Source organism: Ammodytes marinus, assembly GCF_949987685.1.
Source record: "Ammodytes marinus genome assembly, chromosome: 11".
Taxonomy (NCBI): domain Eukaryota; kingdom Metazoa; phylum Chordata; class Actinopteri; order Uranoscopiformes; family Ammodytidae; genus Ammodytes; species Ammodytes marinus.
Genome location: NC_137215.1, coordinates 29,500,786 through 29,522,812, shown reverse-complemented (window position 1 = coordinate 29,522,812; position 22,027 = coordinate 29,500,786). Strand labels below are relative to the sequence as shown.

The 22,027-nt window shown below is 41.6% G+C and overlaps 2 protein-coding genes across 6 annotated transcripts in view; one reads left to right on the top strand and one right to left on the bottom strand.

Annotated features, from left to right (window-relative positions):
• The first annotated feature begins 3,997 nt into the window (after nucleotides 1-3,997).
• Nucleotides 3,998-17,907, top strand: degs1 (delta(4)-desaturase, sphingolipid 1). The gene is made up of 3 exons (XM_080036691.1): nucleotides 3,998-4,210; nucleotides 14,919-15,661; nucleotides 16,818-17,907. Exons 1-3 carry the CDS (start codon nucleotides 4,129-4,131, stop codon nucleotides 16,962-16,964), a joined length of 972 nt encoding a protein of 323 aa, XP_079892817.1. The 5' UTR covers nucleotides 3,998-4,128; the 3' UTR covers nucleotides 16,965-17,907.
• nvl (nuclear VCP like) overlaps nucleotides 10,247-22,027 on the bottom strand; it is a 46,848-nt gene continuing 35,067 nt past the window's right edge. For 3 of the 5 annotated variants that reach the window (XM_080036688.1, XM_080036690.1, XM_080036689.1), the window contains exons 21-24: nucleotides 20,417-20,493; nucleotides 20,194-20,285; nucleotides 19,327-19,418; nucleotides 18,549-18,705 (exon numbers count right to left, since the gene is read on the bottom strand). In XM_080036688.1, coding sequence (XP_079892814.1) covers nucleotides 18,664-18,705; nucleotides 19,327-19,418; nucleotides 20,194-20,285; nucleotides 20,417-20,493 — 303 coding nt within the window. In that variant the 3' untranslated portion in view covers nucleotides 18,549-18,663. Of the gene's footprint in view, nucleotides 10,374-12,341; nucleotides 12,477-18,548; nucleotides 18,706-19,326; nucleotides 19,419-20,193; nucleotides 20,286-20,416; nucleotides 20,494-22,027 lie in introns of those variants that run through there. The other 2 variants (XR_013845096.1, XR_013845097.1) reach the window with 2 other exon arrangements.

Here is a 22,027-nt window from a genome sequence, read left to right as displayed (position 1 = left end):
GATTATGCAGGCGGTGGGGCTGCATGACTTACATGCAGCACATATGCATACAAATGGGTGTACAAAATAAGTGTCACTGTTACTAGAATTATTTCACCAAGTGTTTGAATAATTGAAACTGAGTCAGGCCTTCTTGGAAGCAGGTGAATTTACTTGCAAACAGCATACAAGGGTCAAACAACAATGTACCTGGCTTGATACATGGTTGAATACATCGAATGAACAGTGTACAGAGATTATATGCAAGAGAAGTTGGTGTGTGCGCAAACACATACTAAGTTTGGTGTGTCCAGCCCTTATTTTGCTGGCGAAAGCAGAAATGTTCTCAATTAGGCAGATAACAGGGTATGGGAAATTTAGGGAGTCTTTTCTCCTCAACTACTGTGCATGAATGCGTCATACCTCTGTATGGGCCAAAATCTTCTTCAAGGCTAAACAACAAACTTGTAGCAAAACACTTTGGAGTTCTCAGGTTCTGGGACAAAGTTCAATAGGCAGAAAGCATGTATTGTGCATTAAAATATTATACAATAAAGCAAATTAAATTCTGTTAACATTCCACCCTTTTTATAATATTTAATGCAACTTTTTGCAACACTTCAAAGCAAAAGGGCAAAGGATATGAGTAAATATATTTCAGTCAAGCAGAATAATATCAAGTACATCAACATCACAATTGTGAAAATGCAAGTTTGTGTACTGGTGTGGCATCGTCTATGTACAGTTTTAGAGAGGACAGTCTTTGTAGAAGCCAGGGAACAGGAACCTAGGTCGTCTTGATGGTCAACAAGTCCTTTTTGTGGCATTTTGACGCAAAGTGTCCTTCATATCACAGTCACTGGGGGAATGGTTATGTAGGATATTACCATAACCGATTCAGATTGTTCCTCAGTGTCCAATTGTCCTTATTGAAGAATGGTCAGCTTCGTCTTCTTCTTGCATCTGAAACAGAATGAATTTGAGCAGTAACATGTTCTCAAAAGAAATGCTCATCATTCTGCCAGGGTTGTTTCTAAAATATCATCCTATCCATTTTGCTTGCTTTAGATGTCACAATTAACGCACAACAACATTTTAGGATAGGTTTGATTTCATTCTTCCACATGGTTGTCTGTGTTTGGGCAGCATTCAAGCACACACAGGCAGTCAGTGAGACAGGCCCTCCCTTTTCTGCATGGGACTGAATCACACACACACATTTTTGTGCTCTCTCCTTTTCTCCTTTTCACAGAGACTGAGTCTCAGTTAGACACACATGTATTTCATTCATCACATACAGTTTGTGGCAAATAGGTTGCTCTTTCGTCCTTTCTCTCATAACAGCATAACAATTGTATGCACACTTTACTAAAACCTTCTATCTCCCTTCCCCTACATACTTTTTCTTTCTTTATAACATCCATAAACAATCAGTTCCAAACAATCTTTTTCCTCTTACACTTTCAACAACATTCTCTTATTCATCTCCTGGGCCACCACCTCTCTCTGATTGATTTTTTCCTTCTCTGGGATGGGGGCACTTGCGAAGCCAGTGATCATTCTGGCCGCATCTGAAACACCCAGTTTGCCTTTCTTTCTCTGTGGCCCCTCTCTGTTTCCCACCTCCCCATTGTTTCTTATTAAACTCTTTTTCTCTGCCTCTTTCAGCTGTCGGGTGAATTACCTCATTGTTAACTACAACCTCCTCACAGGCTGTAACTAGCTGCCGGAGTTGAGATGTTAGTTCTTCACTTGTCTTAAGGAGGCTTTTAAGCTGGTCTTTGCTTATTTTTATATCAAATGTATCCATTTTACAAGTAATTTAATTTTTAAAATGTAAAATCTAATATCAAATTACCCAGTAATCTATTTAAACAGGGTGAACACCCCTATTCCCTCCAATTGATTAACAAAATTCACCAATTTAAACTAGAACACCCTATGTGATGTATTCTAAATAAAACTAATAAGTCTACTCTGCAGTTGTAGACTATTGACAAACATAACAAAACAAAACAAAACAAATAAACAACCTGTCATAGACTAACTCCCTGGAGCAGTACTATATCCCCAGGCTAAGTAACAACAAGCAGCCAGATATCAATTTGTTTCCATAAAACCTTCCCGAATTACAAAGAACTCTCAGTTTAATGGAACAAACTATATCTGTCAGAATAAAGGGACCACCCTCGACCCCACACTAATGATCATCTTTGAGACTTTTGTTTTTGACAGTGTAAATTCTCAAACACCAAAGGCTGAGATAGGTTTGTCTCTAGTGCATCTCCCCAAACACTACAGGTTGAGACCCCAACGTGGGGCCCGAACAGGGACTTGAACCCTGTTCAAACCACTCTATGTAAGCCAGTAGTTACCTTACTCGTCTCTATGTAAGCCAGTAGTTACCTTACTCGTCTCTATGTAAGCCAGTAGTTACCTTACTCGTCTCTATGTAAGCCAGTAGTTACCTTACTCGTCTCTAAGTAAGAACAAATATAAAACAAAATCAGCTGTTTATATTCACCTGATTTCAAGAAAGCCTCGACTCGCTCAGGCTCTGGATTCCGTCACCCCTCTCCGTCCAAGTCGAGTCTGCAGACAGCCTCTTTTGTAGCTCTGTTTACTGGAGGTCTTTTGTCGAGAGATCTTGGACTCCCCCGTTCACGGTGCAGGCTCTTCTTGTCCAGAGAAGAGGATGTTGGATCCGGCTCACTCGAAGGACCATTTGTTACTAGAATTATTTCACCAAGTGTTTAAATAATTGAAACTGAGTCAGGCCTTCTTGGAAGCAGGTGAATTTACTTGCAAACAGCATACAAGGGTCAAACAACAATGTACCTGGCTTGATACATGGTTGAATACATCGAATGAACAGTGTACAGAGATTATATGCAAGAGAAGTTGGTGTGTGCGCAAACACATACTAAGTTTGGTGTGTCCAGCCCTTATTTTGCTGGCGAAAGCAGAAATGTTCTCAATTAGGCAGATAACAGGGTATGGGAAATTTAGGGAGTCTTTTCTCCTCAACTACTGTGCATGAATGCGTCATACCTCTGTATGGGCCAAAATCTTCTTCAAGGCTAAACAACAAACTTGTAGCAAAACACTTTGGAGTTCTCAGGTTCTGGGACAAAGTTCAATAGGCAGAAAGCATGTATTGTGCATTAAAATATTATACAATAAAGCAAATTAAATTCTGTTAACAGTCACTTTGTACAAAATAAGTGTCACTTTTCAAATGCAATTTGATATGAAGTGAAATAGTGCAGTGTGTTTACAGTGGAGAGTTAGTTTAATAATTACAGTATGTAAGAGGTTTACCCAGAATAGGGGAGAACGGGTAGTCGAGCCAGTTGATAAAATGAAACGCCCCCTGTATCTAGGTAACCTTTTTTTTAAAGTGATCATGTGACCACAAATGAAAAAGCTGTAGTTATAGCTGTAGAAGATGTAGCCTACATTAAGCCATGGACTCAAACACATGGAGAGTTTGTTAAGAACCAGAACCCCAAGAACCCTTGTATTTTAATTTTAAATATACGTTTTGAACATTATTCAGTTTTAATTTAGGCTAGTGGAAGCTACAAAACAAGCAACAACCTAGCATAATAGTGGATCTGAGACACTGTAGGCAAGGGGTAAAAAATAAAACGTAGGCCGACTCACATAAACATGCAGTAATGGGGTGAGGTTCACCACTTTGGGAATAACTACAGAGGAAAACAGTCCAACAGTTTAAAAACAACATTTCCTGCAAAGAATTGAAGGATTTCACCATCCATAATATAATTAAAATATTTAGAGAAACCGTAGAAATCTGCATGTAAGGGGCAAGGTCCAAAATTATAATGTGATGCCCATGACCTCAGGTGGCACTGCATTAAAAACTGACATGATAAAGGATATCACTACATGGGCCATTGAGCCATAAACACTTCAGAAAACCATCGTCGGTTAAACACAGTTAGGAGGAGGCGGAGCTGCAGCCGCCTTCTGCAGCCTGGGGGCAGACCAGAGCCAGCGCGCTGTCTGTCTGCTGATGTTCAGCTGAGCCACACGGCGGGCGGGCAGAGGAAGACCAAACTGCTGACATTTACAGGCGTTCTCTTTTTTTGCCTAACAAAGTTGTTTCAAACAGAGGTGGAAAAGATGGGGAACCGGGTCGCTCGCGAAGACTACGAATGGGTGTACACGGACCAGCCGCACGCAGACAGGAGGAAAGAGATCCTGGGTGAGCTAGCTTGTCCGTTAGCAAGTTGTAGTCTTATATAGTTGACTGAGCCGGCCCACATAATATACCCATGGTAACTCAGTCTTCTTTCCGTTAGTTACTCTGATAAACATATTTGAAAACTTGAATATTGTGTCAACTGGTATTTAATTGCCAACTCTAATCTACACTCGAATTTCGTGAAACTGAAAGAGACTTCAGTCCGAACAGACACGGATGTGATCAGCCATCTAATGTAGGCGATTCTTTAATCTGGTTGTATTTTCTTTGTTTTGCCTATTTCTTAAATGCAATTTCTAATGTCTAATCTTGATGTTTTTTGTATGCCCCTCTGAAGCACTTTGAATGGCTTTGTGTCTGAATTGTGCTATGTAATGTAAACGTGCCTTGCCTTGTCATAAACGTGTAACGGTGATTTATCGAGAAGCACCACATTAGCTGAATGCTAAGGTAACTGTATATTTTGCTGAAGTGCTAGCTAAGAATACAAAAGTGACACAGGAGGTAAGGCAGCGATAGCAGACCCTTACCACAATGTCTCATTAGCTTAACAGAGCTAGTTTTGTTAAATGTCGGAGGGGGTCGCAGCTCGCAAGGTTATGTGTATTAAGTCTTATGTATGTAAGGTGGTAAGTTAATAGTATGGAGCGTATAACGACGTTTACACAGACGTGTCTCCGCCACTCCCTGAAATATCTCCCGAGAGGCTGCGCTAACGGGCCACGGCTTGCCTCCGTCCACCGAGGGCTGCGGGCTAGGAAATGGCCATTAACCCTTAATGCATAGTGGTCACTACTGGGGTTAGATGGTTGGCTTGTTAAACATTTATTACTTTACTACTTGTACTAACCCTTGTGTGACCTTAACTTTTACTACGCCTTGGTTACCTTAGAGGACAAAAACGTCCTCTCCCTATAAACTGCCATAAAAACATTATACAGTAATATTTTTTTCTACTTTTTTTTTTTACAAACCTTTTATCTCACTTGACCTCTTTACATACATATCAAATATTCATTCATTTGTAATTGCTTTTAACCCTTTATTTGATGATGTGAGGCATTTTAATTAAAAAAAACACAATAATTGAAAAATTTCTCATATAATAGATGCAAAGTGGATTTTTTTGAGTGGGATAATTAGACTCTAGGATATGTTAATGATTTGCAATAAAACTGCTTTTGATACATGTTTAGTATTTGTGCAGTCACAGATGCAAATAAATACTCCCTCTCATGACCTTAGAGGACAAAAACGTCCTCTCCCTATAAACTGCCCTAAAAACATTATACTGTAGTGATCTTACATAATTCACCTATGGAACTGAAGTTCCGGGGTTCCGGGGGAACTGTTATGACTGGGGGAATTTCCTGTTTTGTCTTGTTGGCGTTTTGAGACTATCAAGAGTTTACTGTCTGCTCCGTTGTTGTTACTCGACAAGTGTATTAATGTCATTAAAGCAGTTAGCTCCGTCTTTTGACACTCCGCCTCCGACTCCCGTCTCTACACGCCACAATACAGTAATATTTCTTTCTACTTTTTTTTTAAAACCTTTTATCCCACTTGACCTCTTTACATACATATCAAATATTCATTCATTGTCAGTTGCTTTTGACCCTTTTAATTCCAGTTTCTTTGATGATGTCAACAAAGTACTGTGAACCTGCAGCCACCTGAAAACCCACAAATTGCACCTTATAGCTGCACACATGCATGCGCACAGAGACACACACACACACATACACACACACACACAGTCATTTCACAACACACACACAGACACAACCCTAAGGTATCCATATGGATCCACACTTTCCATTAATTTCTCATATTTCTTATATTTAGGCCTGCAACTCTAAAGAATTACAAAAAAGTACAAAAATGGTTTTAGGGAGCATATTTGATCCTCAGAAAAAACAGGAGGAAACAAATGATTGAGCTAGACAGGGCTAAAAAAGCAATTTTGGTGTCTTAAGTTTTGGATTATTGCCTAATATCATCAAATTCACATGTGTTTGTCATCATGGCTGTAGTTTGAAAAAACAAAGTTTTTACAGGATTTTATGCTTTCAAATTGGGCCATTTTTTCCATACAAGTTTGAGTTTGTAAAGTTTGTCTGCGTGTACACGAACACACACTATATTTTCTCAATACACACATATGCAACACACACTAGCATCCCTACCAACACACTCACACCATTTAGGTTGAATTTTTTTTTTCTATTGCACTGTGGGGGGCAGGACCGACAACCTGGAAAATTGCTTGTAATTCAAACCTATGCCAAATATAGGGAAATGGCTCAAAATGGTGATGGTGTTGAAAATGATCAATTTTGATGCTTTGTGTCTAGGATGAAAAAAAATAATCCCTGGCCAAAATCTATTCAGTTAACTAAAGGCCAGGACACACCAGCCCGAAAATCGCCGTCGTTGAGTCGATAGGGGGTCGGGAGACGAATCTGTTTGGTGTGTGCCGTGACGTCGGCCGACATAGAGGTCGTCGGGCTTGTTTTGAGCCGATTGAACATGTTCAATCGGCAGCCGACCGTCTTTCATTTGGAGCAATTTGATTGGTGGAGGGCTAGCGAATCAGTGAAGCCCGGAAGTGAGGCGGGTAGCACAAACAGCTAACAACAGCTAGCCATCGTTTTAATGTGTTTGTTTGTTTCGTTCAGCGAGTACTCTCACATGCATCAACCCTTGTTGACTGCTCGACACCATGCTCGACACTCTCTGCTAAAAATTGTGCTCTTACGGTCCATAAATATAAATACGTATTTCTATCTATGTTTATGGTCTAGAGAGCCGTCCCATCATTTCCGGCTTTCGTATATTTTCGGGCCACAATACAGATTAGCGCCGCCTGCTGTTATGGAGACATTACGTCCCGCGCAAGCAACAGAGCGTACGGAAAGTCAGCAGTCAGTTTGGTGTGTTCTCTGGCCGCGACGGGAAGCCTGGAGCTTCCTGAAACGGCCGACCCCATTTTTTGCGTAGTCGGAACAAGTAGAAACAAGTCGGACTGGTGTGTCCTGGCCTTAACATAAGCACAGCCAAAGTTATACACAAAAAAGAGCGTAAAAAAAAGTGCGGAAGGACAAAAACATCCCCAAGAGCACCTAAGGGTTAAAAAAAACATGTAAAACAAATGAAGTTTTTGTTATGCATAAAGAGGAAACCATCCTGACCAAGTGTATTGTAGTTGGAGCATGAAGTGGTTAAAGTGCACTGCTGCCTTTTTTTTACTGCAAAACAGGAGAGACTTTTTGTGTTCTAGAGAGCTTTGATTCAGGTGGTGTGCCTCCTGGCTATGTGAACACTATACTTGTTAAGAACGTGACAAAGTTTCTTTATCTCTTTCATATCTTTTCACTTTTAACATAACACATTAGGCTAACTGGTCAACCAGAGTAGTGCCATTGAGTTGGAGGTTAAGGGTTACTGAGTAGTCAGGAGGACACACAGATAGCCTACTCATTGACAGCACTGTAATTCATTGCAGTGGGAGGACACTGCACGTTCACACACGTTAACTGTCAGGGAGTTTCCACAGAGTATGGTGTCAGGAAATGGAGTGTTTGTGCTGCTGGCTGTGAAGCAAGCAGGCCTCCACACATTGTAATATGTAAGCAACAGGTGCCTGGTCAGAATCTTGGTTAGGCACCAGAAATACACTTTATTTTACGCATATTGTGGCTTTTTTTTTTTTTAAGATTTCTTTTTGGCATTTTTATGCTTTATTGACAGTGTAGAGACAGAGTTGAAATGGGGCAGAGAGGGGAGTGACATGCAGAGAACGACCGCGGGCTGGAATCGAACCCAGGTCCGCTGCTGGCCGAGGCCCATGGGGGGGACGCCCTACCAACTGAGCTAAGGGCGCCTCCATATTGTGGCTTTTGTAGAGAACTTTGAAACCGCCCTTTTAAAAGGTGGAGTCAGCGATTCTAGAGAATGATTGTTGTACAAATCATTGGATTAAACCCCCACTGGTGGTATGTTGCTAGCTACAATAGACCCTCTTTGTTTACCCCTTGATTGCATACCAGTTTTACAGAGCCTGGGCTGTGTATTAACACTGGCACACACACACATACACGGTACCTGACAGGAGATCATGAGGAGATATACACTGATTTTGAACCAATGTTCTTCAGAATGGCAGACTCTCTTAAACTTCATAATGGAAGGCGTAGCTGATCCGGCAGTGTTTCTCAATGATTGGCTGAAGCACTTCTCTTGTTTCCTTGTAAGAGAAAACACAGACATCTCAAAGTTGTAAATGTGAACAATACTGAGTTGACTCAGCCAGGATGTGTGTGTAAATGAAATCAAATCCAGGATGTGTTGTTTGCCAACTTTTGCTGTGCTGTAATCTCCCAGATCTCAGGCAGAGAGAACATGTTTCATTTCATTTTTCATTTAACTTTTATTTATCCTCGAGAGACCAATTGAGGGGTGACCCTCATTTACAATGATGTCGAGTTAACACTGGTCTCTGGCTCATTGGAGTGTACTAAAGTGTACATCAAAACCATATCCCTCTTCAGTAATAAGCTAGCCAGCCGTTCACAGAGTAAGCCTACAGTACATACATACCATACACAGCGCTCTAACCACCGCCTCTTCCACAACTGTGGTGTAGGCAGACGTAATGTAACCAAAGAAGTGCTTCAAAGCTTCAAGAAGTTAATACATGTAGAAGAACAGTTGATTTTTTTTATCAAAAGTTACAATGGGGAAACAGAAAGCCATGTTACCACCCGGACATTTCTTTAATAATTGAATTGAATAAGCTGGATGGAAGCAACACAATTTGACAAAACTGAAGGGATGTGTGTGTGTGTGCCTCTTGACTTAGCATATAAGTAACAGACAAATACAATCTAATTGTACTGATTGAGGGACACCAGCATTATGACGTAATACATGCAAAACTGAAGCAAATATGACTCAATATTAACTGGTAAATAATAATTAATCATATTCATCTGTTTAATGAATTAAGATCAAATAACAGGCCTCTCCTGGCTGGGCTTTCTTTAGTGAAAGATTAGTGTCAGGTTGTGTGTGTCATGTGAGTCTTTTGAGATACTGGCGGAAGAATCTATTGATTATACAGCTCTGGAAAAAATGAAGAGAGCACTCCAAATGTTCAGTGTCTCTTGATTTACTCTTTAGAGGCATATGTTTGATTAGAATGAACATTTTGATTTTATACTATAAACTACTGACAACATTTCTACAAATTTCACAATAAAAATATTGTCATTTAGAGCACTTTCAATAAGTAATGTAGAGAAAAATCCAGACTGGTCTCTTAATTTTTTCCGGGGCTGTATATATGACTTATTTTTCATCTGATCTTATCTCACTTTGCCGTTTGCACAGGCAGCACTGCTCCTCGTGACAGCACTGCTCCTCGTGACTTACAAATAAAAGTCTAGTTGGATTTTCCCAGAAAACCATTCACCTGACTACCTACCGTGACTTGAATTCAGTGTTTGGGGGTCATCTGACAAACCGTCTGCGGCCCCTATTCAAGCCACAGTACACTTTGAAGACAGTGAAGCATGGTGGCACAGACATCATATTATGGGGATGTTTCTCATACTATGGTGTCGAGTCTATTTATCGCATACCATGGATCATGGATCAGTTTGGATACATTAGAATACTTGAAAAGGTCATGTTACCTTATGCTGAAGAGGAAATGCCCTTGAAATGGGTGTTCCAACAAGTCAACGACCCCAAACACACCAGTAAGCAAGGCAAGTTTATTTTTAGAGCACATTTCGGACACAAGGCCATTCAAGGTGCTTTACATAAGTAATAACAAAATATATCAAGTAAGAACAAAATACATCAAGCATAGAGCACACATTCAAAAAAAGAATTTAAGCAAGAACAAAATACATCAAGTATAGAGCACACATTCCAAAAAAAAAACAAAAAAACAAGATCTTGGTTCCAGACCAACAAGATTAACGTTATGGAGTGGCCAGCCCAATCCCTGGATCTTAATCCAATAGAAAACCTATGTGTTGACATCAAAAATGCTGTTTTTGAGTCAAAACCAAGAAATGCAGAGGAATTGTGGAATGTAGTCCAATCGTCCTGGGCTGAAACACCTATTCACAGGTGCCATAAGTTGGTCAGCTCCCTGCAACACAGATGTGAAGCAGTTCTCAGAAACAGAGGTTATACAACTAAATATTAGTTCAGTGATTCATAGGAAAGCTAAATCTTCATGCATTTTTCAGTTGATACAGTAAATGTTTGAGTTGTAAAGAAAAATGCAGACACTGCTATTTAACAGTCTAATATTCCTTTTTCTTCACTTTCTGTAAAGATTAAGAAATATTTGACAAATGTTATTTCATATTTGGATTTGGAATAAAATGTGCAATGTCCCCAATGCATTTGCGTGTTTGGAAATAAAAGCTATGATACGGATTTTACTCAATTTTTTAAACACACTGCTATTACTTTGAACACAACTGTATGTGCTGCAGCAACAACCAAATTCAACTGGCGGCCGACCACATAAACAAATGATCTTTTTCTGACAGGGCTTCACATGAAACACATTCATATTTGAACGTTGATGGATAGACAGGCATTTAGAAGGTGGAGGTCGTATAGGATAAAGTATACCATTTGTTTTGAAACCTTCTCATACAGAAATATGACTGTTGGGCTTGTACATGATTTTTCCTTAAATAGTAGCTGATAAAAGCGTCTCACTACAAGGTGCATTTAGTAGCAGCTGGATCATATGAGACTATCTTGTAAATCAACATCGCCATGACAACTGGGCCAACTCCATCTTTAGTGACAGATCATGTGACACAACCCAAAGCCTTAGGGCACACTCACACTCATACGTCAGCCAGCTCAGGTTGCGTATCCGTGCGTGTGCGCGTGTCATCTCATTAGCATCTGTACTTTGGCCGTGGGACACCTCTCCCAAGTGTGCCGTGGCCAAGGGGCTGTTCCGTGCTGGAATACGGATGGCGTGGTCACACTAGCCAAACGTTCTAGACTTTAGTATGCAAATGAGCTCGGGCACGGAACAGCGGCCCTAGTGTGAGTGCGCCCTTAGGGGCTGCTACTGAGTGGACTTTAGTTTAGAGCTTTCAAGTGAGTGGGCTCAAGTCACAGGCTATAGTCAGGAAAAATGTTACATCCCAGCCAGACAGACGTTGCAGTAATACAGTAATAAAATGCATAAACAGAGGTGCAAAAAACACAGTGGTAGAGGACAGAAGACAGGGGGGGGGGGCTCCCTTAGCTCAGTTAGTAGGGCGTCCCCCCCATGGGCCTCGGCCTGCAGCGGACCCGGGTTCGATTCCAGCCCGCGGTCGTTCTCTGCATGTCACTCCCTCTCTGCCCCATTTTCAACTGTCTCTACACTATCAATAAAGCATAAAAATGCCAAAAATATATATAAAAAAAATATATAAAGTCAGGATCAACACACAGGTTTCAAGCTCATGTTAAAACGTTGCAGTGGCCCTAATGGGGTTCAGTCAACAAATAGGGGAAGTCTGAACATATGTTGAGAAATGAAAGCAACTGTTAAGTTTCCCCTAGATATTCGTTTTGAGCTAGGGACTGTAGGCACTCACAGCACCTGGTCTATAATCAGGGGTGCACATAACTTTTTTAGTGAGTTACTCAGGTGAGTACCAGGAGATGGGGTTTGGTACTCACCCCATATGTAGCATTGTTTTAATAAATGCAGTCTTCCTCACTGTCCTCCTCAGTGTCTCCTTCACTGTCCTCGGCTTCAGCTGCTTGTGTTGTAGATGAACTTGCTGCAGTCACTGTTATCACTTGTAGCCAGCTGCATTTTAATGGCTGGCAATAGTCTTGATATTTTTAACAGTATTTCATGCCTACATGCAGATCATCTGATGTTATGAAACTTACCCAGTTTCACAAAGGAGATCCCATTTTCAATACACAACTTCTTAAGCACAGCAGTGTTCTTTGCTCAACCTTTTTGTAAATAAAACTGTAGAAGCTTGACCACGCAGCGATTGAATGTCTCACAGTAAGGAACGTTGCGATCAGCTGATTTTGCGCAGTTCTCCAGTGTGTGCGCAGTGCACAGAATGTGGACAAGGGAGTCTCCAACCGCAGCCAGCCGGCGTAGTTTTGGCACAATTCCGTTGTACACACCGACGTTGACAGCAGCCCAGTCCGTGCACACAGCGACCAACTTTGTCATCCAGTCATCCAAGCCTGCATCCTGAAAAAGCTTCACAAGCCCGTCTGTTAATTGCCTGCGCGATTCGGTCGGCATCCAGTTCAATCAGCCCTAGAAAGTCAGACGTAAACTCTCCGTTGCTGGACACGGACACAATGTAAACGATCTCCTGCTCGGTTTTTGTAGTGTCCTCCGATCCATCAAAAAGCAGCCCCCAAAATTCAGCCGACTTCAACCTGAGTCTCAACTCAAGATTATGGTTCGCGCGATGGCCTCCATTATCCGTGTCCCCCCTTCACGTGAGTGATATGCGCACCCGACATTTACTCCTACCCACTTCAGTAAAGGAATATCCTCGGGATAAGAAGACATGGGACGTGCATGTTTAGCTTTAAGAAAGGCCAGGAGAAAAACATTGCAAAGGGCTTGACACTATATAAAACGCACTGTGGTTTCAGTGCGCTCATCATTCGTTTCGAGCCACGGCACATCAATTGGAGCCACCTTTCGGAAAAAACTATTTTCTTCTGCTCCGGCTCCGTTTGCCTTTTCTTTGCAAGTGGCGTAACGCCAAAGAAGCTGCTCAATGTATTTATTTTTTTCGACATCTTCCATAGCAGTCTACTCCATTGAGTGGTGACAAGATACACGTGTCATTTTGTTTTGATGACCTTATGGTTAGTTACGCAAAAGCGTGGTAGTGACCCAAGTGACGTTACGCATCCCTGATTATAGGTGCGCATGCGTACTTGCGTACCAGTTATGTGCACCCCTGTCTATAATGGTGCTGTGAGTGTAATACAGCCTGGACTCATTAACCAGGCCTTTGCCATTTTATTAAAGGATGGGTTGTGTGTTTGGTAAATGGCTGGTGCAAAAAGGCCAAAAGGGAGTTAATGTGGCAGGTAGGATCGGGCTAGTAATCTTGTGTAATGTGAGGAAGATATTTAACCCCAGTAGTCAGGTGACTTACTCAATGTGTGGGAAAGGCCTGAAGCTAAAGGGCTTCTAGACAAAGGCCCCTCACATGTTAACTGTGCTTCAGTATCCCATCATAGAAAAAAGCTGTGATGAAGGCTTTAGTGCAGAGGTTTTCAAACTGTGGTGCGTGCCCCCCTTATGGCAGGGGGGGCGCGGATGAATAGGGGAGAGTGGCCTAAGTTGTGCCTGTGGGGAAGTTGTGCCACCCCTTGTTTCTAGAAAACCGTGGAAGAAATTGGAAATGTGACCACATATTTAAGAAGAGCCATCCATTTGACTCATCCTGTAAAGAAGAGAGACACAAGGAATAAGATATAAGCACATTTAAGCTAAAAAAAACTTGTGTTTTGCCTTTCAAAGTAAAATTTCCATGATCAAGGTTTTTCGATTATTGTGTCTGAACAATTATACACAAATTTGAAAACATTTGACACATGTTTTAGTGCTTTGGTATGCTACACTTTGAGTCGATACAGTTAGCACGATGTCAGCCCTAAACTGCTGCATCATGCTTATTATCCAAAATTCTGGGGTTGGGGTGATTTGTACCAAAGGGCCTAGGTGAGTTATAAGTAAGTAAGTAAGTAAAATGTACTTATAAAAGCACATTTATGACAGTTTGCACTGTCCAAAGTGCTGTACATAGTGCATTCAGGAGGTAAACAATGAAGGTAAAATAACAATAACCAAAATAAAAGACGTAAAGCCCATACATCCACATATAAACAAAGATAGTAGTGCAGAGGTAAGATAGTTAATGGGGAGGAAAAGCCAGGGTGTACATATGGGTTTTTAGCCTTGATTTAAAGGCAGAAATGTAGGGGAATTTCATTTGTCAGGTGGCAGTTGGTTCCACAAGCAAGGAGCAACTAGTGCAAAGTACATTTCTGAGAGTTGTGCCAGTGGCATGGCTGTATACGCTGGTCACCAAAAAGAAAGTGTTCGTCTACAGTAGCTCAGAAGAGACTGACATCTCCATTCCACTTAACGACACCACTGATGAGAGTTCAGATGGCCAGAAAGATGATGATGGTGACCGTTATGGGGCCTTATGAGCGATAGCCATCGCGAGCATCGCTTTTGGTGTGAACGCAGCTTTAGCATTTGCACAATTTCATTCACTTTTTGTGACTGAATTAATTTGTGACCCACTTATTATTTGAAGAAGATTTATAAAAAATATATAAACTCATTCATTGTTGCTAAAATAAACACCTGCTTAATGATCTCTCATTACGGCATGGTAACTAACACTTATCACGAGATGCCAGTCTGTAGCCGACTCACTTACTACACTGAGAGGCTTCTCTGTGTGCCCACTCTGGTTGTTCTATGCTGTTTATTACACTTTCTGAATCTGAATAATGGCAACACTTTACCAGTGGTGTTTCAATTGACATTTTATTAAAATGTTTGTTACCTTGTGAAATCACATGATTGGATCAGAGTTATATTTTCAGCGTATGAATCTTTACATAATGTAACTAGAGTCTTTTTTCTTTTCTCCTACAGCCAAATATCCAGAAATCAAGTCGTTGATGGGTCCTGACTCGAGGCTGAAATGGATTGTGTGCATGATGGTGGCTATACAGTTTTTAGCTTTCTACCTGGTCAAAGACTTGGACTGGAAGTGGGTTTTGTTTTGGACTTATGCCTTTGGCAGCTGCATCAACCACTCAATGACCCTCGCTATTCACGAGATCTCCCACAACACGGCCTTTGGGAACAACAGGGCCATGTGGAACCGCTACTTTGCCATGTTCGCCAACCTGCCCATTGGCCTGCCCTACTCTGCCTCCTTCAAGCGCTACCACCTGGACCACCACCGCTACCTGGGTGGGGACGGCGTGGATGTGGACATCCCCACAGAGTTTGAAGGCTGGTTCTTCTGCACGCGCTTCCGCAAGTTCATCTGGATCATCCTGCAGCCTCTGTTCTACGCCATCCGGCCGCTCTATATCAACCCTAAGCCCATCACCCAGCTGGAGCTCACCAACGGGGCCTGCCAGCTGGCCTTCGACGTGCTGCTGTACTGGCTGTGGGGGGGGAAGCCAGTCTTCTACATGCTGGCTGGCTCTTTGCTGGGCATGGGCTTACACCCCATCTCTGGTCACTTCATCGCTGAACACTACATGTTCCTCAAGGGCCACGAGACCTACTCATACTACGGCTCACTCAACCTGCTCACCTTCAACGTGGGCTACCACAACGAGCACCATGACTTCCCCAGCATCCCAGGACGCAGGCTGCCCATGGTGAGAACACACAGTCATACACACGTCAGCTGCTCTTACACAAGGTTACAAAGCAAGTCACTAGCAGCATGTCTTTTGTTTTCACGAGTTCTACGTGGTAAAAAAAACACGATTTTCGGCCCATTTTCGGAAACCATGAACGTTTTCAAAACAATTGTGTCTGAACGTGGAAACTTTTGAAACCGTAAATGAAAAACCTTCCCGGTTTTAGCGAGACTGTTGTCGTGTAAACATGGCCCAAGTGTGAGAGCACCATCGAATCAGAAGATAAGGCTTTTTAAACAGGGCTCAGTTCTACCAGTCTGGTGTGTAGGGACTGTAGGTAAACCCGTACAGCAACATGTAGTAGAGTTTCTGTCTCTAGTTACTAATGACAAAGCACAAACAGTAGCAAAGTGCTTATCGAGTCCTGCCGTCTGATAGGAAGAGTGTGGCTGTGGGGTTACAGCATATCACACTGCCTCGGCTCCAATGCTTATATTGTATGCTCATTGCTCACACATGCTTATTGTTGCTAACTAACGGTTAGCATAGTCAATACAAATGTGTTGAAATGTTTTAATTATCCATTCAAAAGTCCAACCATATTCGCTTGTGGCTAAGAACTTTGAACTGTTCTCATGTGTGACTGGCAGCTGTCTGACCGACACTAATCTTTTATCAGTGAAGATAAGGAGCAGTGTAAACCAACCATTATATACTGATTAACCAGGCTTTATTCAGTGTGTGAGGCTGTAAAAGGGGTCAAACTCACTGTGATCTACTCATCTGAAGGCTGAACTATTTAAAGCTATAAAACGCATTCTATTGAACATTCCCATTCAGGGAAAAGAAGCGCTACAAAATGGGTTTGATTTCTTGCAGACATGTTTGGTCCTTCCATTGTTTAAGTTAGATTTGATGGATTTTGTCCATGCAGTGCTTCCACATCAAAAATCAAATAGGCTTCATTTGTATATCCCAATATCACAAATAGATTCACATTCCGTACAGTATGACACCCTCTGCCCTTAGCTCAACCATTGTTTTGTTTTATTAATATGTGTGTGTTTGTGCTCCATACTATAGTATATGGCCATGAATGAATGAATGAATGATATGAAATGTAAAATGTCCAGGTCAGCCCCCAGCATTGAGCAGTGTTGTTGCGTTGCAGGTGAAGCAGATAGCAGCAGAGTATTACTCTGAGCTGCCCCACTACACGTCGTGGATGAAGGTCCTGTACGACTTCATAGTGGACGAGACACTGAGCCCGTACTCCAGGATCAAGAGGAAACTCAAGGGAGAAGTCAAGCAGGAGTAACTTCTCCCTCCAAAGCACACACACTGTACCATGAACTCATCTGCTTCTGCATATTAACATTAATACATTCAGCATGGGAGATTAGGGGGGGAGGGAGTGCATTAGGAAGAGTTTGAATTGAATGTATTGTTCTCTTCCTGTTGAGGTCAAGCACACCTCACTAAATCACTTTGAGTGAAAATACTAAAAGTTTGTTGATGCCATTAGATGAGTTGTGGCACAAAATACTTTAGCTTACACCAAATAAATGACTAGTTCAGTCATAGTAACCCAATACATCTATTGAAACAAGCCTCAGAATAAGCCCACACAGGTTGTTGTAGCAGCCTGCTACTCACACATTGACATTTCTAGTCTGGCATAGATGGACTGTCTACAACGGAATGAAATCTAACTTCCATTTTGGACAGAATCACATTTGTGTGTCTCTGGAAGTGGACCAAAATACAATCCGGAGTGCATTCCCTCATCAGCAAGATCCATTCTTATGAGTGGAGTTTGTTGCAATACGTGTGATTTTCTTGATTTGATATAGGGAGGCTTGCAGTGGTTGATTTTATATTAGAAACCTTTTGTAGCCCATGACCCTATGCTTCAACTGCTCTTCCTATTGACATGCCGCACTTTACTAAGCCACGCTATGGCACAGCCTGCTGATCACACTTACATAGAGGTGTCTTATGTAAATCAAAGTGTCTTTCATCAGTGCCTTGGCTTTTGTTTTCAATTTCACAATTGTGGTCTTAATTAACATGTTCACTGTGACTTCAAACGATGCCAAGAATCAACCTCCTCCAAGTGAATCCATATCATTCTTGATAGTCGTCTGTGCTCTCATTATATTCATTTGTCTACATAGTTCTATATATTCTGTTGGGTCCTTGACATTTGTAAACTTACACCATCAGTGATAAGAAAAATAAAAACCTTGCTTTTAAGCCTTTTTCATTTCATGTGGATGTGTTAAGAGCTTGTATAACTAACATTGTGTCGTCGGGAATTCTCTCCCGTCTGGTTATCCTGGTGAAACTATATATTATATAATACTAGGGCTGTCAAAATTAACGCGTTTCACGCAGGGTGATTCATTTCTGGAATTAACGGCGTTATTTTTTTTAACGCATGTGCAGAATGATCCGCCCCGTGCATGCCACCGGCTCTGTACTACAGTCACTCTAAAGTTGTGGCTGACCCAGGATCAGTAGCTGCGTGCAGCCAAACATAGCAGCACGTTAGCCCGTGCTAACGGTCACGTCTGTCGGGGGCATAGATAGTATATAAAATCAACTGCCGCGGGTGACAGTTGATGTCGGGAGCAACAGGAGGAGAAACATTGTCCGCTCTGTTCAGAGCCCGTGAGGACACAAACGTCTGCAGTTTTCAGAGGTGTGTGTGAGTCAACATAACGTCGGCTTCCTGGCACACATGAACAGTCCCCTAGGACTGCTGCTCAGTAGCATGTGTGTGTTCACACACACACACACACAGAGAGGGTTGAGCTTCGGGTGTGGTCCAACAGTGGCTAATCTGGGCTTATCCGCTAGATAAAGAACGCGCCGGAGGTCTCACCTTTGGTTTCTACAGTCTCTTTATTAGAAAAAGCAGGAATCTGTGTCATGAACAAACCACAAGGGACATGGTTTACATACATGGTAGACATGGTTTAGCTGGCTGTTGGTGTCTTCTGCTCTGGCTCCTATCAGCTGAGAGACTCTCTGAGCTGCTCGTACATCCTCTGGTCCTGCACACACACACACACACACACACAGTGTGAGAAACCTTACATAGTAGACTGTTAATGGTGAGAGCTATATGACGGGTGGTTCTGACGGCACAATTAGAGATGCACAGATCCACTATTTTTCAGTACGATCCGATTCCGATATCTAGTTTCAATGCAGAAGAACATCAGAACTCAACTTTTTCATTGCTAAATTATTGTTAGTGTGTCTATATCATATAGCTTGGTCTTGAATGTTTTATTTATTTTCATACTTAAAAAATGTCATTTGAAAACAGCCTGGATCGGTGGGGATACTGTATCACAAACATATCATAATCTGTAGAAACACTGGAGGAAATGGACACATGATGAACCATTGCCATACACTGTGTGAGGCTGCTCGGACATTCAGAATCACAATCCTTTATTGTCATTGTACAACAAAATTGTAGCAGCATCCCAGTATACACACAGACACAAAATATAAAAATTGTAAAAAAAAAATAGTGCAGACAAGACATAAAAATAGTAAGAAAGGCATGAATAGATTAGCGCGGGGGGAGGGGGAGGCTTGTTGCAAAATACGAAACTGGCCTTGCAATTAAATTCAGGCCATAGTTGCAGCGTTTACTCTCTTACCTTTTTGGACACGGACGGCCGGACTTTCTTGAACGCGTCCTCAAAGTTCTGTTTGCTCACTCTGAGGTCAGTGGCTGAGGTGTATGTGTGACCTGTGAGATAAATGAGCACGATACATGTCAATGTGTAGGGCTTGTGCTGCATGTCTCATGTAACACACACACACACACACACACACACACACACACACACACACACACACACACACACACACACACACACACACACACACACACACACACACACACACACACACACACACACACACACACACACACACACACTAACAGGGTCTGTAGAGCTGCAGACATTGTTCAGACTATGACACTCTTTGTTCCCTACCTAGCTGCCCAGTGCTGTTCTCTCATCGCTCAAATATCACAAGCACAATTCTTAAATATCATGTTCCTACAAATATGTGAAAGTGTATCAGACTTTCATATTTGGCTTGTGTGCGGGAGAATATAATGTTCTAGTATTACTCTTCCTTCTCTCAGCTGGTCTTTGTAGATTTCATAGCGCTGGCTCTGAGGCAGTGGTTGAATAAAGGGAGATGATAAGATAAAGGGAAACATGAATGGGCTGTTGTGTGGCTTCAGACTCCACCTTAATGTGGACTGGGCCTTGACCCGATTCAAAGTGCTTTGTACGTGACTACTGTACCACTTTATTAACATTATATAATATAGAAAATATTATAAAATATAGAAACATGTCATTTATTTAAAAAAGAAAATGCACTGCAAAAAGTAAAGAGTCTCGTGGGAATCTTTCCAATCATGACTTTGACTTTATCACATAAGGTATCACACTTCAATCTCCATCTAGGTAATGCTGTCATGTATGCAGAGGAAGGGGTGGAGTCACCTGTAGAAGCAGCTGGTGCATGCTGGGACTTCAGGTAGGCCCTCAGGGTGTTCACAGAGGCTTCCCTCACCAACGCGGTCAGGTCAGCTCCACTGAATCAAACACACAATTAGACTCAAACTGTTTTCAGATCAGTGCTACAACATTATGCCTGCATCATCGTATGTGTCCACCTCAGGATATAGTTCGTAGGCTGCTGTGCCGTTTTTTAGCTGGGACTCACGTGAAGCAATCGCAGCGCTGGTCGAAGGCCATCTCTTCCAGACAGACGTCCTGCTCCAGCCGAGGTTTGGTCCCGCCCTACAACACATTCATCTCAGGTCACTGGAGAGGATCAACTGTTAATGGTCCAGGCAAAATAGCGTTTTACATAGAACAAATTGTAAAAGATTTTTTTTCAGCTCAGATAATTTCTATGAGGTGTCCAGAACAACATACTAAAAGTCCTAAGAAATCCTAGTTGAGGAAATATGTTTAATTGTCATCAATCCGAGATGTGTGCCAATAAGGCGAGACACCAATAAATCCCAATAGGGCTATTTTTTTCCTTTACCCCTATCAAAATGAAACTTTACACAATGAAAGTATCAATGACAATTAACTTTTTTTGTATTACAAGTGTCTTTGAAAATTAATTTTAATATGCAAATGAGCTATACACTAATCGTACATGCCCAAAATCAACCCAAATAGGCTTAATGTTTTCCTTTACGCCTACCACAATAAAACTTTACATAGTAATAGTATACTTGAAAAGTAACTTTTTTTGTATTACAAGTTTTCAATGAATTTGAATATGCACATGAGCTCCACACTTAATGAAAATCCAAACATCCTACTGCCAATGCTGCTTTTAGACTGGCCTCTAACCTGAAAAACTGCCTGGCTTACCTGCCAGGGGTATAACAGGTGCCTCTCATGAATTAGATTTGCATGGTCTGTGATACACCATTTTTTGTATTACAAGTTTCTTTGAAAATGAATTTGTATATGCAAATGAGCTATGCACTAATCAAATATAGGCTACCCAAAATATATCCGCTTAGGCTTAATTTTTTCCTTTAATGATCCAAGTGACTGCTGCAGATATTGCTGCGGTTGGTCACATACACATTCAGTACTTTATGATTCCTCCTATACGTGAACCTATTGTGTATCAGCCACTGGCTCTGTTGCCAGCAGATAACAAAACATCACAAAACGCTGGATGTTTTGTGGAAGACATCCCTACTCATTCACTCTCAAAGGCCATCATGGTCTGGTATGATGCAGATCCTGCATCTTCTAGATGAACACCCTGGGAGAGCTTCAGTAACATTACTTCCAATGATTGATCTTGATCCCAGTGATGAATCCTGCATATACTCAACATTGAGGTTTGTGGCAACTCTGCAGTATGATGTGACCCCTGTTCTGACGTTCAACCAACCCCTTCTGGAAAGCCTTGACCATTATAAGTTAACTTCTAATACAAATGTTTTACTTTTCATGTAGACTTTCATTGTGTAAAGATTTAATGTGGTAGGAGTAAAGGTTCAAATGAAGCCTATGTGGATATATTTTGGGTAGCCTATATTTGATTAGTGCATAGCTCATTGCATATTAAATTCATTTTCAAAGAAACTTGTAATACAAAAAATGGTGTATCACAGACCATGCAAATCACAGGGAGAGGTTAGAATATAGATAGAACATTGACGGAACACGGCGGCGGCCATCTTGAGTACGTCACGTCAAACAATAAAAAAGACCGCAGACCGATAGGCTACTAAATTTCGGTTATTTAGGCCTATATTGTTTTGAGGATTAGGTTCAGGCATCATAGCTGGGTGGT

Coding starts and splice junctions, on each gene's coding strand:
- degs1 (XM_080036691.1), top strand. CDS start 4,129: ATGGGGAACCGGGTCGCTCGCGAAGACTACGAATGGGTGTACACGGAC. Junction 4,211..14,918: donor CAGGAGGAAAGAGATCCTGG/GTGAGCTAGCTT, acceptor TTTCTCCTACAG/CCAAATATCCAGAAATCAAG. Junction 15,662..16,817: donor CAGGACGCAGGCTGCCCATG/GTGAGAACACAC, acceptor GTTGCGTTGCAG/GTGAAGCAGATAGCAGCAGA.